The 15,687-nt window shown below is 38.1% G+C and overlaps 1 protein-coding gene across 1 annotated transcript in view; it reads right to left on the bottom strand.

The window, feature by feature from the left end:
* Positions 1-14,501, bottom strand: part of GABRA3 (gamma-aminobutyric acid type A receptor subunit alpha3) — a 214,033-nt gene extending 199,532 nt beyond the window's left edge. Inside the window, exon 1 of the mRNA XM_047097768.1 lies at positions 14,355-14,501. Coding sequence (XP_046953724.1) covers positions 14,355-14,494 — 140 coding nt within the window. The 5' untranslated portion in view covers positions 14,495-14,501. The remainder of the gene's footprint in view (positions 1-14,354) is intronic.
* Positions 14,502-15,687: the final 1,186 nt, after the last annotated feature.

Raw genomic sequence — 15,687 nt, 5'->3', positions numbered from 1 at the left:
AGGCCTATCTCAAGAAACAAGAAAAATCCCAAATACAAAATCTAACAGCACGCCTAAAGGAAATAGAAGCAGAGCAGCAAAGACATCCCAAACCCAGCAGAAGAGAAATAATAAAGATCAGAGCAGAAATAAACAATATAGAATCTAAAAAAACTGTAGAGCAGATCAATGAAACCAATGTTGGTTCTTTGAAAAAATAAACAAAATTGATAAATCTCTAGCCGGGCTTCTCAAAAAGAAAAGGGAGATGACCCAAATAGGTAAAATCATGAATGAAAATGGAACTATTACAACCAATCCCTCAGAAATACAAACAATTATCAGGGAATACTATGAAAAATTATATGCCAACAAGTTGGACAATCTGGAAGAAATGGACAAATTCCTAAGTACCCACACACTTCCAAAACCCAAACGGGAAGAAAAAGAAAACTTGAACAGACCCATAACCAGCAAAGAAGTTGAATCAGTTATCAAAAATCTCCCAACAAATAAGCATCCAGGACCAGATGGCTTCTCTGGGGAATTCTACCGGACAGTTAAAGCACAGATAATGCCTATTCTTCTCAAGCTGTTCCAAAAAATAGAAAGAGAAGGAAAACTTCCAGGTTCATTCTATGAGTCAGCATTACTTTGATTCCCAAACCAGACAGAGATCCAGCATAAAAGAGAACTACAGGCCAATATCCCTGATGAATATGGATGCAAAACTTCTCAACAAGATACTAGCAAATCAAATTCAACAGCATATAAAAAGAATTATTCACCATGATCAAGTGGGATTCATTCCGGGGTGCAGGGCTGGTTCAACATTCGCAAATCAATCAATGTGATACATCACATTTATAAAAGAAAAGATAAGAACCATTTGATCCTGTCAATAGATGCAAAAAAGAATTTGATAAAATACAGTACACTTTCTTAATAATAACCCTCAAGAAAGTCCAGATAGAAGGAACATACTTAAACATCATAAAATCTATTTATGAAAAGACCACAGCTAAAGCATCCTCAATGGGGAAAAACTGAGAGCTTTCCTCCTGAGATCAGGACCATGACAGGGATGTCCACACTCACCACTGTTGTTTAACATAGTGTTGGAAGTTCTAGCATCAGCAATCAGACAACAAAATGAAATCAAGGGCATTAAAATTGGCAAAGATGAAGTCAAACATTCACTTTCACAGATGACATGATACTCTACATGGAAAACCCAACAGACTCCACCAAGTCTGCTAGAACTGACACATAATTCAGCAAACTTGCAGGATACAAAATCAATGTACAGATATCAGCTGCATTTTCATACACCAATAATGGAGCAACAGAAAGAGGAATAAAGAAATGGATCCCATTCACAATTGCACCAAGAACCATAAATACCTAGGAATGAACCTAACCAAAGGAGTAAAAATCTGTATGCTGAAAACTATAGAAAACTTATGAAGGAAATTGAAGACACACAAAAAATGGGAAAACATTCCATGCTCATGGATTGGAAGAATAAACATTGTTAAAATGTCAATACTACCCAAAGCAATCTACACATTCAATGCAATCCCAATCAAAATTGTACCAGCATTCTTCTCAAATCTATAACAAGCAATCCTAAAATTTGTATGGAACCACAAAAGACCCTGAATAGCCAAAGTAATCTTGAAGAAGAAAACCAAAGAGGGAAGCATCACAATCCCTGACTTTATCCTCTACTACAAAGCTGTAATCATCAAGACAGTATGGTATTGGCACAAAAACAGACACATGGACCAATGGAATAGAATAGAGAACCCAGAAGTTGGACCCACAAAACTATGGCCAACTAATTTTTGACAAAGCAGGAAAGAGCATCCAATGGAAAAAAGACAGTCTCTTTAACAGATGGTGCTGGGAGAAGTGGACAGCAACATGCAGAAGAATGAAACTAGACCACTTTCTTACGCCATTCACAAAAATTAACTCAAAATGGATGAAGGACCTGGATGTGAGACTGAAACGATCAAAACCCTAGAGGAGAAAGCAGGCAACAACCTCTTTGACCTCAGCTGTGGCAATTTCTTACTTGACCCATCTCCAAAGGCAAGGGAATTAAAAGCAAAAATGAACTATTGGGACCTCATGAAGATAAAAATCTTCTGCACTGCAAAGGAAACAATCAACAAAACTAAAAGGCAACCAACAGAATGGGAAGAGATATTTGCAAATGACATATTGTATAAAATGCTAGTATCCAAAATCTATAAAGAACTCACCAAACTCCATACCTGAAAACAAATAATCCAGTGAAGACATGGGCAGAAGACATGAATAGACACTTTTCCAAAGAAGACATCCAGATGGCCAACAGACACATGAAACAATGCTCAATGTCACTCATCATCAGGGAAATACTAATCGAAACCACACGGAGATACTATCTCATGCTGGTCAGTGGCTAAAATGAACAAATCAGGAGACTATAGATGCTGGCGAGGATGTGGAGTAACGGGAACCCTCTTGCACTGTTGGTGGGAATACAAACTAGTGCAGCCACTCTGGAAAACAATGTGGATATTCTTCAAAAAGTTAAAAATATAACTACCCTATGACCCAGCAATAGCACTGCTAGGAATCTACCCAAGGGATACAGGAGTGCTGATGCATAGGGGCACTTGTACCCCAATGTTTATAGCAGCACTTTCAACAATAGCCAAATTATGGAAAGAGCCCAAATGTCCATCAACTGACGAATGGATAAAGAAGACGTGGTTGATATATACAATGGAATACTACTTGACAATGAGACAGAATGAAATATGGCCATTTGTAGCAATGTGGATGGAACTGGAGAGTATTATGCTAAGTGAAATAAGTCAGGCAGAGAAAGACAGATACCATATGTTTTCACTCATATGTGGATCCTGAGAAACTTAACAGAAGACCATGGGGGAAGAGAAGGGGGGAAAAAGTTACAGAGAGGGAAGGAGGCATACCATAAGAGACTCTTGGATACTGAGAACAAAATGAGTGTTGATGGGGGTGGAGGAGTGGGGAAAGTGGGCGATGGGCATTGAGGACGGCACTTGGGATGAGCACTGGGTGTTGTATAGAAACTGATTTGACAATAAATTATATTTTAAAAAGTTTCTAAATCCATGAACTCAAAAAAAAAATGATACAATAAAAATTTTTATATAAAGTGCCGTTCAACATAAACAAAATAAAGATGGGCACTTTTTGTTTATTTCTTTTTCTGAAGTTTTGTCTTGTTCTTTAAGTTGGAGCATATTCCTCTGACTCCTCATTTTGCTTTACCTTCTGTGTTTGTGTTCACAAATCGAAGAGCTACTTCTCCTAAATTTGAAGGAATTTCCTTGTGTAGGTATGTCCCCTTTATAAATTGCATGTGCCTTATGGATTTGGCTGGCTGACTGGTGCTCTAGATGGTGTGGGCTGGGGATCTCAGGGCACTGTTCTGGAGACACCTTTTAGGGCCTCTGGAACTGAGATGGGCAGGACCAGAGGGGGGTCCTGTGGCATGCCACACAGATGGCACTCTGGAAGAACCACTGAAGCTGAAGTGAAAGTAAGCTGAGGGATCTCAGGGCATTCCACACAAGGGGAACCCTAGCAAGATGTCTGGAGCTGAAGTGAGCATGGGCCTAATGAAATAAGTCAGAGAAACACAAATATCATATGATTTCACTTATATATGAAATCTAATGAAACACAAGTGAACAAGCAAAAAAAAAACAGAAACAGAAAAAGAACCATAAATATAGAGAGTAAACTGGTGGTTGCCAAGGGGGTAGGGGTTTGGAGATGGACAAAATGGGTGAAGGGGATTAAGAGGTACATACTTGCAGTTGTAAGATGAATAAGTCATGGGGATTAAAAGTACAGCATAGGGAATGCAGTCAATAATGTTGTAATAACTTTATATGGTGACAAATGATAACTGTACTTATCCTGGTGAGCATAGCTTAGTGTATAGAACTGAAAAATCACTATGTTGTATACCTGAAACTAATATAACATTGTATGAAGACTATATTTCAATTTAAAGTAGTATAGCAAACCTTCTTAGTCTTTTAAAAATAATTTATGTTCAAGGAAATATATCTCAATAGATCTATTAACATAAAAAAATACAGGCACACTTATACTCTTGGACAAATTAAGATCACTGACCATTTTGGGATTAAGTCCAGAATGTTGGTATATGTGCTGCCGAAGCGAGCACAAGTCCAGAATGTTGGTAGTAATAGCATTAGTTTAACTACACTGAGGACCTAGGTATCCTTATTTCAGGGGGAAGCAGGAGAAGCACAGATGTGGAGCTGCTGATACAGTTCATATAACAACCCAAAGAGAAAAGAAATTTACTTCATTAAAAGGACGGCATTTCCCCTAATACTGTATGTCTCCTAAGGGAAAACATATTTAAAAATAAAACAAATTTGGGGCACCTGGGTAGTTCAGTCATTTAAAAACCTGACTCTTGATCTTGGCTCAGGTCATGATCTCATAGTTCATGATTTTGAGCCAGGGCAGAGCTTGCTTTAGATTCTCTCTCTCTCTCCCTCTCTCTATGCCCCTCTCTCTCACCATCTCTCTCTCAAAAATAAATAAATAAACTTAAAAAAATTAAAATTACTGTGCAGAAAATGACATCAGCAAGATGGAGGGCTATGAAATCCCAAAACTCATCTCACCCCAACAAAAGAAGAAAACTAACAAGAACCATAAACAAGTATAAACTGAAGAAAATAGCACAGGGAAAACTCTAGATAAAAAATAACCAGCAAAAATCCAAGGAGCTAAAAAATTGAGGATGGCCACATAGAAAAGTACAGGAAGAATGTTACCTGTATCATCCCATCCCCTAGTCAGGATCTGCTCAACGCCTGGAAGAATGCCCTCATAAGGAGTTCACCACACAGGGAGGAGAGCAGGAGAACCCTAGGAAGCCTCACCATTGTGAATATTTGCAGCTTTTTCTATAGACATCTCCCACAGTCTTCACTGATGCTGATCTCAGCTTACAGAGCATGGAATGCCCCTGTCTGCATCTACTCCCCCAGGCTGGAGCTGTTTCCGAGGTAAGACTTACCTTCAGGGGGCCCAGTTGCTGCTATGCCCTATTCTCAGAGATCTGGCATCAGAGTACCTGATCATACATGAAACTGGAGCTGTCACTGCTCTTACCAACCCCTGTCCCCAGGTCACCATTTGTCTCACCATTACCAGGGCAGCCTCCAATACCCTGAGTCCCCCCCCCCCGGGTCACAAGTTGTGCTTTGAAAGCCATTATTTGGGCCCTGCTGCTGACTTCCTTATCTCCACTCACCAGGTTCCATGTCCTGGCTCTGGGTTGTTATTGCAAAGAGTGCTACTACTGTCCTGGCCAACCCCCATCTCAGGTCAAGACTCTAAACTGTCATTGCTGAGATGGGCTGTCACTTCCCTGAACTCTGCCCCCTGGGTTCCAGGCCATGCCCCATCATTTCCAGGTGTGCTGCTACTATCCTGATCCCCATTTTCCCCAGCCCAATGGTAGGTTGTAGCTCTGACCCATTGCTGGGACCAGACTGCTTCTACACTGAGCTCCACCTGAAAGTCCCCAGGTGAAGACTCTGAACCATCATTGCCAGGGTGCTACTGCTGACCTGAATCCTACCTCTAAGGTTTCAAGTTGGGTCTCTGACCCATCATAGCTGGAGCCAAGCTCATTGCCCTGAGCTTCATCCCTTGGATCCTAGGTCACATGGCTCTGAACTGGAATTGCCAGGGCTGTGCTGCCACTGCTGTGCCCAGCTCCCTAAATCCCAACATATGCCTTTCATAGACTACCATGAGTTGTGCTACTGCCGTCCTGTGACTGCCCTTGGAGGACATAGTTGAAACTTTGACTCACCATCTCCAGGCTGTGCTACCACAGCATCCTATCCCTGGACCCAAGCCACAACTGCACCTTGTCATCTCGGGACTCGAATGCCAGTGCTGCATTCTCTCCCACCAGCTGGAATTATAGCAGTGAGCCCTTGAGACCTAGGTACTGGTTCCATGATATATCTACATAGGCCCACACCCTACACACCAGTACCATAGCTACAGCAAATGTGCCTATGCCCCAAGACAAAGATTCTGTGGTAGTTTCACATGAACCTGATTCTACAACATTGGTTCCAATAATTCTCCAAGGGCTCTGAGTGTCAGGACATCCATCCAGGCACTGGGAAGGATCTTCTTGTCTAGGAGTGTCAGGACATCCATCCAGGCACTGGAAAGGATCTTCTTGGCTAGAACCTCCTCCCATGGGCAACAAAAGGGAAAGGGGAGAACAGGAAGACCCTAGCAGCCTTAGCCTCTGAATACATAGATAGCCCTACCTGGTACTACTACCTGCAGGGCCTCTGAAGCCTTAACCACAGAAAATCCCTAAAGTCTGGCCAATGGCAACCTCAGCCAAAGGAATAGGACAGACTTTACCACTGTGCCTTCTCAGGAACCAAAGATGCTGGATCACACCCAGCTGACACCCTTAGAGCCACCCTAGGTGAAAGTCTTTTACTACTGAAGCCACTTTTAAAAGACTGTAAGAGGTAACAGCATGCTCAAATGGGCAGACATCAATGAAAATCCATCAAAGACATGACAAAGCAATGAAATATGACACCACCAAAGGAATAAAATAATACTACAGTAACTGAACCCAAAGAAATGGAGATCTGTGAGTTAACTGAAAAAGAATTCAAAATAATGATTTTTAAGGACGTTCAGTGAAATTCAGGAGAGCACAGATAAACAAATTAATGAATTCAGGAAAACAATACATGAACAAAATGAGAAATTCAACAAAGAACTAGAAGTCATCAAAAGAACCAAACAAATTCTGGAGATGAATAATACAATTAATGAAATTGAAAATGCAATAGATAGCTTCAACAGTAGGTTTGATCAGGCAAAAGAATCTTTGAGCTTGAGAACAGATCTTTTCACATTATTCAGTCAGAGGAGAATAAATAAATTAGAATGAAAAAGAGTGAAGAAAGCCCACAAGAACTGTGGGACATAATCAAGAGAAACAATATTTCATTATGGAGGAAGAGAGGAAGAAGGGGACAGAAACTTTATTTAAAGAAATAATGGCTGAAAATTTCTCAAATCTGGGGAGAGATATGGTTATCCAGGTACAGGAAACTCAAAGATCTTCAAAGAGAATTCAACTTAAAGAGATCTTCACTGAGACACATTATAATCAAACTCTCAAAAATTAAGACAAAGAGAGAATCTTGAAAGCAGCAAAATAAAAAAAAATCACATACAAGTAAACTCTGATACTCTGATAAGACTATATAAGCAGATTTCTCAGCATAAACCTTATTAGTCATAAGAAAGTGGAATGATATCTTCAAAATACTCAAAGAAAAAAAACCTGTCAACCAAGAGTACTTTACCCAGCAAAGCTGTCATTTAGAAATAAAGGAGAGATAAAAAGTTTCCCATACAAACAAAAGCTGAGGGAATTCATAACCACTAGACCTGCCCTACAAGAAATGCTAAAGGAAGTTCTTCAAGATGAAATAAAAATGTGCTCATTACTAATATGAAAACATATAAAAGTATAAAACTCACTGGAAAAGGTACAAATATAGTCAAATTCAAAATACTGATTGGGGTATAAGTCACTTTGAAATCTAGAATATAGGTTAAGAGATAAAAGTATTCAAAAATAGCTATAGCTACAATATTACATTAATAGATACAAAATATAAAAATATTCAAATGGGAATATCAACATAAACTGTCAGGGGGACAAGTAAATACATAAAAGTTTCTTATGCAACTGAAGTTAAGCTGTTATCTGCTTGAAATAGATTATTATAACTATAAGATATGTCATGAAAGCCTTATGGTAACAGACCAAAAACCTATAATAGACACAGAAATGATAAAGAGAAAAGAATCAAAGCAAACCACTACAAAAATTTATCAACTCACAACAAAAGATAGCAAGATGTGAAGAAAGAAACAGGAACAACAAAACAATCAGAAAGCAATTCACAAAGTGATTATAGTAAGCTCATATCTATCAATAATTACTTTAAATGGAAATTGATTAAGTTGGACACAAAAAGACTGGATAAAAAAACCAATACTCATCTATATGCTGCTTACAAGAGACTCATTTAGGCATTAAGAGTACTCACAGGCTGAAAGTGAAGGGATGGAAAAACATATTACAAGCCAATGGAAACCGAAAGAGGGTAGCTATATCTAAGTTACACTTAGATAAATCAAAATATACTTTAAGTCTAAAACTGTCACAATAGACAAAGAAGGTCCTTATAAAATGATAAAAAGGTCAATTGATCAGGAGTATATAATAATTATAAACACCTATTCACTCAATATTGTAGCACCTAAATATATTAAAAAATTATTAACAGATCTGAAGGAAAAAATATACAGAAAAACAATAATAGGGCACTACAATACCTCACTTTCAACAATGGCTACATAATTCAGATGAAAATTAGTAAGGAAATAATGGATTTGTTTTTTTTAATATGAAATTTATTGTCATACTGGTTTCAATACCCAGTGCTCATCCCAACAGGTGCCCTCCTCAATGCCCATCACACACTTTCCCCTCCCTCCCACCCACCATAAACCCTCAGTTTATTCTCAGTCTTTAAGAGTCTCTTTTTTTTTTTCCCAACGTTTATTTATTTTTTGGGACAGAGAGAGACAGAGCATGAACGGGGGAGGGGCAGAGAGAGAGAGACACACACAGAATCGGAAACAGGCTCCAGGCTCTGAGCCATCAGCCCAGAGCCTGACGCGGGGCTCAAACTCACGGACAGCAAGATCGTGACCTGGCTGAAGTCGGACGCTTAACCGACTGTGCCACCCAGGCGCCCCTTTAAGAGTCTCTTATGGTTTGCCTCCTTCCCTAACTTTTTTTCCCTTCCCCTCCCCCATGGTCTTCTGTTAAGTTTCTCAGGATCTACATAAGAGTGAAAACATATGGTATCTGTCTTTCTCTGTATGACTTATTTCACTTAGCATAACACTCTAAAGTTCCATACACATTGCTAAAAAAGGCCATATTTCATTCTTTCTCATTGCCAAGTAGTATTCCATTGTATATATAAACCACAACTTCCTTATCCATTCATCACTTGATGGACATATAGGCTCTTTCCATAATTTGGCTATTGTTGAAAGTGCTACTATAAACATTGCAAACTGGTGCAGCCGTTCTGAAAAACAGTATGGAGTTTCCTCAAAAAATTAAAAATAGATCTACCCTATGACCCAGCAATAGCACTGCTAGGAATTTACCCAAGGGATACAGGAGTGCTGATGCATAGGGGCACTTGTACCCCAATGTTTATAAGGAAAAAATGGATTTGAATGACACCTTCAACCAAATGTACCTAAAATAGGTACAGAATACTCCATCCAGCAGCAGCAGAATACATATTCTTCTAAGTTTACATAAAATATTCTCCAGGATAGATCACAGGTCAGAAATGTCTTAAAATTTAAGAATATTTAAATTATATCAACTATCTTTCTACCACAACAGCATGAAACTAGAAATCAATAACAGGAAGAAACCTGAAAAATTTGCAAATATGTGGAGATAAAATATTTTTCTGAACAACATAGAAGAAATCAAACATGAAATAAATATATATTTAACCAAACAAAAATGGAAGCACTACATATCAAAATATAGGAAATGCTGCAAAAGCAGTTCTAAGAGAAAAATTTATAGTGATAAAGGCCTAGATTAAGAAATAAGAAAGATCTCAAATAAACAACTTCAAGGAATTAAAAATATAACATACTATGCCCAAAGTTGGCAGAAGAAAGGAAATAACAAAGATCAGAATAAAAACAAAGTAGAGACCAGAAAAACAATAGAAAAGATCAATGAAACTAAGAGCTAGTTCTTCTTTTATTAAAAAAAATTAATGTTTATTTTTTAATGTTTTATTTATTTATTTGTGTGTGTGTGTGTGTGAGAGAGAGAGAGAGAGAGAGAGAGAGAGAGAGAGAGAGAATGTTGGGAATATATATATATATATATATATATATGCCATAAAAAAGAATGAAATCTTATCATTTGCAAGGATGTAGATAGAGCTAGAGTGTATTATGCTAAGGAAAATAAGTCAGAGAAAGACAAATACTATATGATTTCACTCATAGGTGGTGGAATTTAAGAAACAAAACTGATAAACATAGAGGAACAAAACAGAGAGGCAAACCATAAAAAAGACTGTTAACTATAGAGAACAAACTGAGGGTTCCTGGAGGGGAGGAGGGCAGGGGGAGTGGTTAAATATGTGATGGGTATTAAGGAGGGCACTTTCTGTGTTGAGTACTGGGTGTTGTATGTAAGTGATGAATTACTAAATTCTACTCTTGAAATTAATATTACACTATATGTTAACTAACTGGAATTTAAATAAAAACTTGAAGTAAAAAAGAAGTGGATAAAATAATACAGCAAATGGATTTTTTTTTCAACACACAAAAAACATCATTAAGAAGTTTTGAAAACAAGCAGACAAAAAGAAGCAGCTTGGTAAGTATCAGAACTACCAATGTATACCGCATATTTTAAAGTTGTATTGGTTTCTTATTTTATAGCAAATACAAATGCAGTGCCGACCTTAATATTTAGAGCCAAGGTTTTACTAGTTTCATCCCTCCAAAATATCAGTTGTCCTGGACTTGGAAGAAAGCAACCCCCACAAAAAATATTTTAATGCCCTTGTATTAAATCCAATCACTTCTCTTAGCTTTTTCAAGGAGGATTTCTTGGCCTCCTCTTTAATATAATTACTAAAAGTTTTGGCTATCTGGTTTTCTAAGAATCAATAGGATATAAAAAAAAAAACTGTAAGCAGGAGAGGCTGCAATTCACACTGAGCATCGAGACACAAAAAGAAAAATAGGAACATAGAATTAACATAATGAATGTTCTTCATGATGATCATAAAGTCACCAAGAGACTATTTTCTTTCAAAATTTGTATTTAAGATTATAAGAAACGGGGCGCCTGGGTGGCGCAGTCGGTTGAGCGTCCGACTTCAGCCAGGTCACGATCTTGCGGTCCGTGAGTTCGAGCCCCACGTCAGGCTCTGGGCTGATGGCTCAGAGCCTGGAGCCTGTTTCCGATTCTGTGTCTCCCTCTCTCTCTGCCCCTCCCCCGTTCATGCTCTGTCTCTCTCTGTCCCAAAAATAAATAAACGTTGAAAAAAAAAATTAAAAAAAAAATTATAAGAAACAATGCAATACATTTTTAAAAGAACTTTATTCTCAGAGTTACAATTTAAAAGACTTTAACACTTGAAAAAAATAAAGTTCATGTACTTAGAACTTCCATCCCTCATGGCCCAATGAAATCAGATTCATGAGGAGTTAATAAAACAGAATTAGTCTATATTTCCAGTCTGGAGTGAAAACCAAAAAGAGCTTCATTGGCCAAGTTTCTAAGGACATATTTGTCTAGGTCTGTAGCCCTCAGCCCCAGGAATTACTGTTGAAAATGCTGATTGACGGAAAGACTCAGTGTATTAAGATAATCAACTCTGAAAAAATAATTAGGAACATACTTCCAATAATATGGGACAGTAGCCAAGTATAAAACAACAACACAAAAGATACCACCAAATAATAAGAGATCTTGTGTAATACTTAAATATTTCAAGGCTAAGAGGATCATTTCTAATAATAATATTCTCTGAATGAAATGGAGTTTTAAAAAAAAATTTTTTTTTCAACGTTTATTTATTTTTGGGACAGAGAGAAACAGAGCATGAACGGGGGAGGGGCAGAGAGAGAGGGAGACACAGAATGGGAAACAGGCTCCAGGCTCTGAGCCATCAGCCCAGAGCCTGACGCGGGGCTCGAACTCATGGACCACGAGATCGTGACCTGGCTGAAGTCGGACGCTTAACCGACTGCGCCACCCAGGCGCCCCTGAAATGGAGTTTTAAAATCAAAAGAAGTTTAATACAGTTGAGGAACACAGTTTGGTGACTAAGAAATAAGACTGCCAAGATGGGAGGAGGCTGGGTTACAATGGGCCTTATAAAATCATGTAAAGGAATTTGGACATTAGTCTAGGGACAATAGGAAGCAATTAAATGACTTTAAACAGAATAGCTATGACTCAACATGCATTGTAGAAAAAATATTGGCTGCAGAGTAGAGGTTAGTTTGGGTGGGAGCAAGACGATAGGAAGTAGGACCAACTAGAGACTCTTTTTTTAATTTTTTTAAATGTTTATTTATTATTGAGAGACAGAGAGAGACAGAGCATGAGCAGGGGAGGGGCAGAGAGAAGAGGAGACACAGAATCTGAAGCAGGCTCCAGGCTCTGAGCTGTCAGCACAGAGCCGGATGCGGGGCTTGAACTCACGAATAGTGAGATCATGACCTGAGCCAAAGTCAGACGCTTAACTGACTGAGCCACCCAGGTGCCCCAGACCAACTAGAGACTCTTACAGTAGTCCAAATGTAAGACAATATTGGGCTAAACTAGGGTGGTAGCAGAAAAGTTAGAGGAAAGTAAATGAATCCAAAGATGTGGGAGGTCGAAATTACATATCTTGATGAATAATTCAATATAGAAAGTGAAGGGTAGAAAAGTGGCAAAGATGATTCCAAGTTTCTGGCTTGAGCATTGGGATGCATAGTAGTGTTATTGACTAAAATAAGGAAACTGGAAGAGGAGCATATCATGTTTGTTTGTTTGTTTGTTGCTTTGTTATTGTTAAGAGTGGGGGAGAGAGATGGAGATGATGAGACTACTTTGGACATACTTAGTTCAAGGAGTTTATGGAACAGCCAAGTGGACATGTCCAATAAATAAATATAGGGGTCTGACATTCAAGAGAAATTAGGAGTGACAATTAAGATAAGAGTCATAGGCATATGTAGAAGGTTATGATGTCATGGAGATAGATTAAATCACTCAGAGTCTGTATGGTAAGAACACCTAAAACAAAATAAAGAAAAACATCAACACATTAGTGATGAACAAAGGAAAAGAAGATTACCAAAAAGACTACAAAAGATCTTTATATCACAAAAGCTTTTAATACAGCTGTGTAATATTGTGGAAAATACTATAGAAAGCATAGCCATAAAAGTATGAAAAAAAAATAGGTGTATTATTTACTGTTGGTACTATGTCCAGCCCTCTTTTACTGAACCAGTGAAACTGTCCCTCTGCTACTTCAAGTATTAACATTGGCTGAAGGAAATCACCTCACCTGAAAATACTGGGGAGGTTATGCCTTCCTCCAGGCAGCCCATGGGCAATGGCTGATTAAGAAGTGTCTACAGAAGTCCAGGCCCCTTGCTTGAATGTAGGCCAAATCTGTAGTGCCATTCATTCCCATGGGTCAAATGGAGGCTATACTTCAAATGAAATCACATCTTTCCTTTACTTTTTCCCCTTCCCGACCTTGCTTTCCTTGCTTCCTTACAAGTTTCTCTGAGCACACTCTCTATAAATTATATGCTTTTGAATCCTTGTCTCAGGCCCTGATTCTAGAGAACTTAATCTAAGAAACAGAAATTGTCTCTGAAGTAAAAGAAGGAATTATTCTTAAACCACTTATTTCTATTTTATGCATGTGTGTGTGTGTGTGTGTGTGTGTGTGTGTGTTATTTCACAAGAAAAGGGAGTTAAAGAGGGAGGGAAGAATCATCAAGTTTGAATGTTGCTACATGATACTAAAAAAAGTTAAAATGTTGAATAATATAAGAACAGACAAATGTTCATTTTAGTAACAGAGCCAACATTGGCCACCTTGGTTGCAGATATTGCATTAGAGTCGTGGGGTTGGAAGTCAGAGTGCAGCAGTGGAAGAATGGATGAGAGGTGAGTATGTAAAGGGTAAAAAAACTACTTCTTCAAGAAGTACAACTGGAAAGAGGAGAAAGGATTTAAGGCACTATTTGGAGGGAGGATTTTAAAACTTAACATGGGAGGTTCTTGATCACATTTAAATGCTAATGGGACATTAGCCAATGGGACAGAGCCAATAAAAAGGGACAAGATCTAACAGAGAAAAGAGACAACTGAATGCAAATGGTTGGAGAGAACTGCTCTTAAGATGTTACAGAGGGAATTTAAACACGGGCTAGAGAGTTGCTCAAAAAGACCTTTGAGATCTATTTCTACCTTGAGAGTCTGAGATGAAGATGTTTTTTAAAATACAATGTAATGTCTTAGCATCAGGAACAGGAGTACCTAAGTTCATCTGAGAAAAAATCAAAAGTTTTGGTCTAAGGCAAGAATTTATCAGTTTTCTTTTGTTTTAGGAGTTAAACATTCTTACCCGCCAATATCCTGCTTCACAAAGTCCCCAGGTTCTTGTCGTCTTGATTCCCCTTGGCCAGTTGTTCCAGGAAAAGTATTAATCAGGAAAAGAAGCCCAAGGCTGCTTGTGTAGAAGTGACTCATTTGTGTAACTATCATCTTCTTAGGCACCAACTTGGAGAGACCTGTGAGATTCACGTTCAGGGAAAAGAGGAAGGAGAAGGGGTAGAAGACAAAAAAGAAACCGGGAAAAAATATTTTATTCAACTCTATTAGAGCCATTTAACTTCCCTAGTATCCAGTTACTAAATGATTACTGAGACAATTCCCTTTCCCCAGTTCATCAATGCCACCAAAATTTACTCCCAACATATTGCTTTCTTGAATATTCCAAAGTCCATTCAAGAAAGAGTAAAGAGTTCTAAATCAGTAATTTGGAGTCATAGGTTAGTTTCATCTCTTTCCCTGTCTTCTCTCAGCTGCAGTTACTTTTTTCATAATTCAAGAGTTTAAAATAATCCTCCATGTCTTCATTTTCCTCCAATGCCTTTGCCATAGTTAACATAATGTGTAACATTGTAGGTGATATTAGAATTTTAAGACCTGAAATCTCTTTATAGCATTTTTGGGAGTGATTCTCATTTGATAAAATTAAGCAACTTTCCAAAGTATCAAAGGGCTTGGAGTAGATGAACTGTTTCCTCTGAATCAGGTTTAGAAAATGATGAATGATGAAACACCATGGCTCTTGAATAGAAATGTAATGTTTCCCCATAAAGAGATATTTGAGAGCAAAGTCAGCCCCATATAGAAGCCACAACATAAAGAAGAAATCCAAGCATGTCCTTTTGGTACAGAAGACCCTTAAAAAGGTAAGAAAATTATAGTGATGATAGAATTATGTTATTTAGAGTTGCCTATGTGCAAGGCTATTTTATGAACTCTGGACTGGTGGGTGTTTACCTAAGACATGGGGTTTGAAAACAGTGTAAAGTGGCACTTTCTTGCCATCTATGAACCTTATGGCTTGAGTCTAAGACACCAACCACTTGAATGATACCTAATTCTGATCCAATACCATACTCTTTTTAAATCCTATCAGTGGTTTCACTTCCAGTGAGAATAGAAGGATATAAAACTATTTTTCCAAGGAAAGTTTATGCAAGGGACTAATATGTAAAACAGATACTTAGTGGAGAGCTATTGTGGTTGATAAGAAGATAAAGAACAAGTCTTTTTAAATTTATCCCACCCCCAAAAAAACAGACATTATGTTCTATACTCAATTGTCTTCTTGAATCTTTGTGATGAGAAAACATCTATTTTGAGTTGCTGCCTAGGCATTTTATACT

The sequence above is a fragment of the Lynx rufus genome, unplaced genomic scaffold, assembly GCF_022079265.1.
Source record: "Lynx rufus isolate CCGP_SWC_20201006 ecotype Redwood Valley unplaced genomic scaffold, mLynRuf1.p SCAF_40, whole genome shotgun sequence".
NCBI classification, from domain to species: Eukaryota; Metazoa; Chordata; class Mammalia; order Carnivora; family Felidae; genus Lynx; species Lynx rufus.
This window is presented reverse-complemented; position numbering and strand designations above follow the sequence as displayed.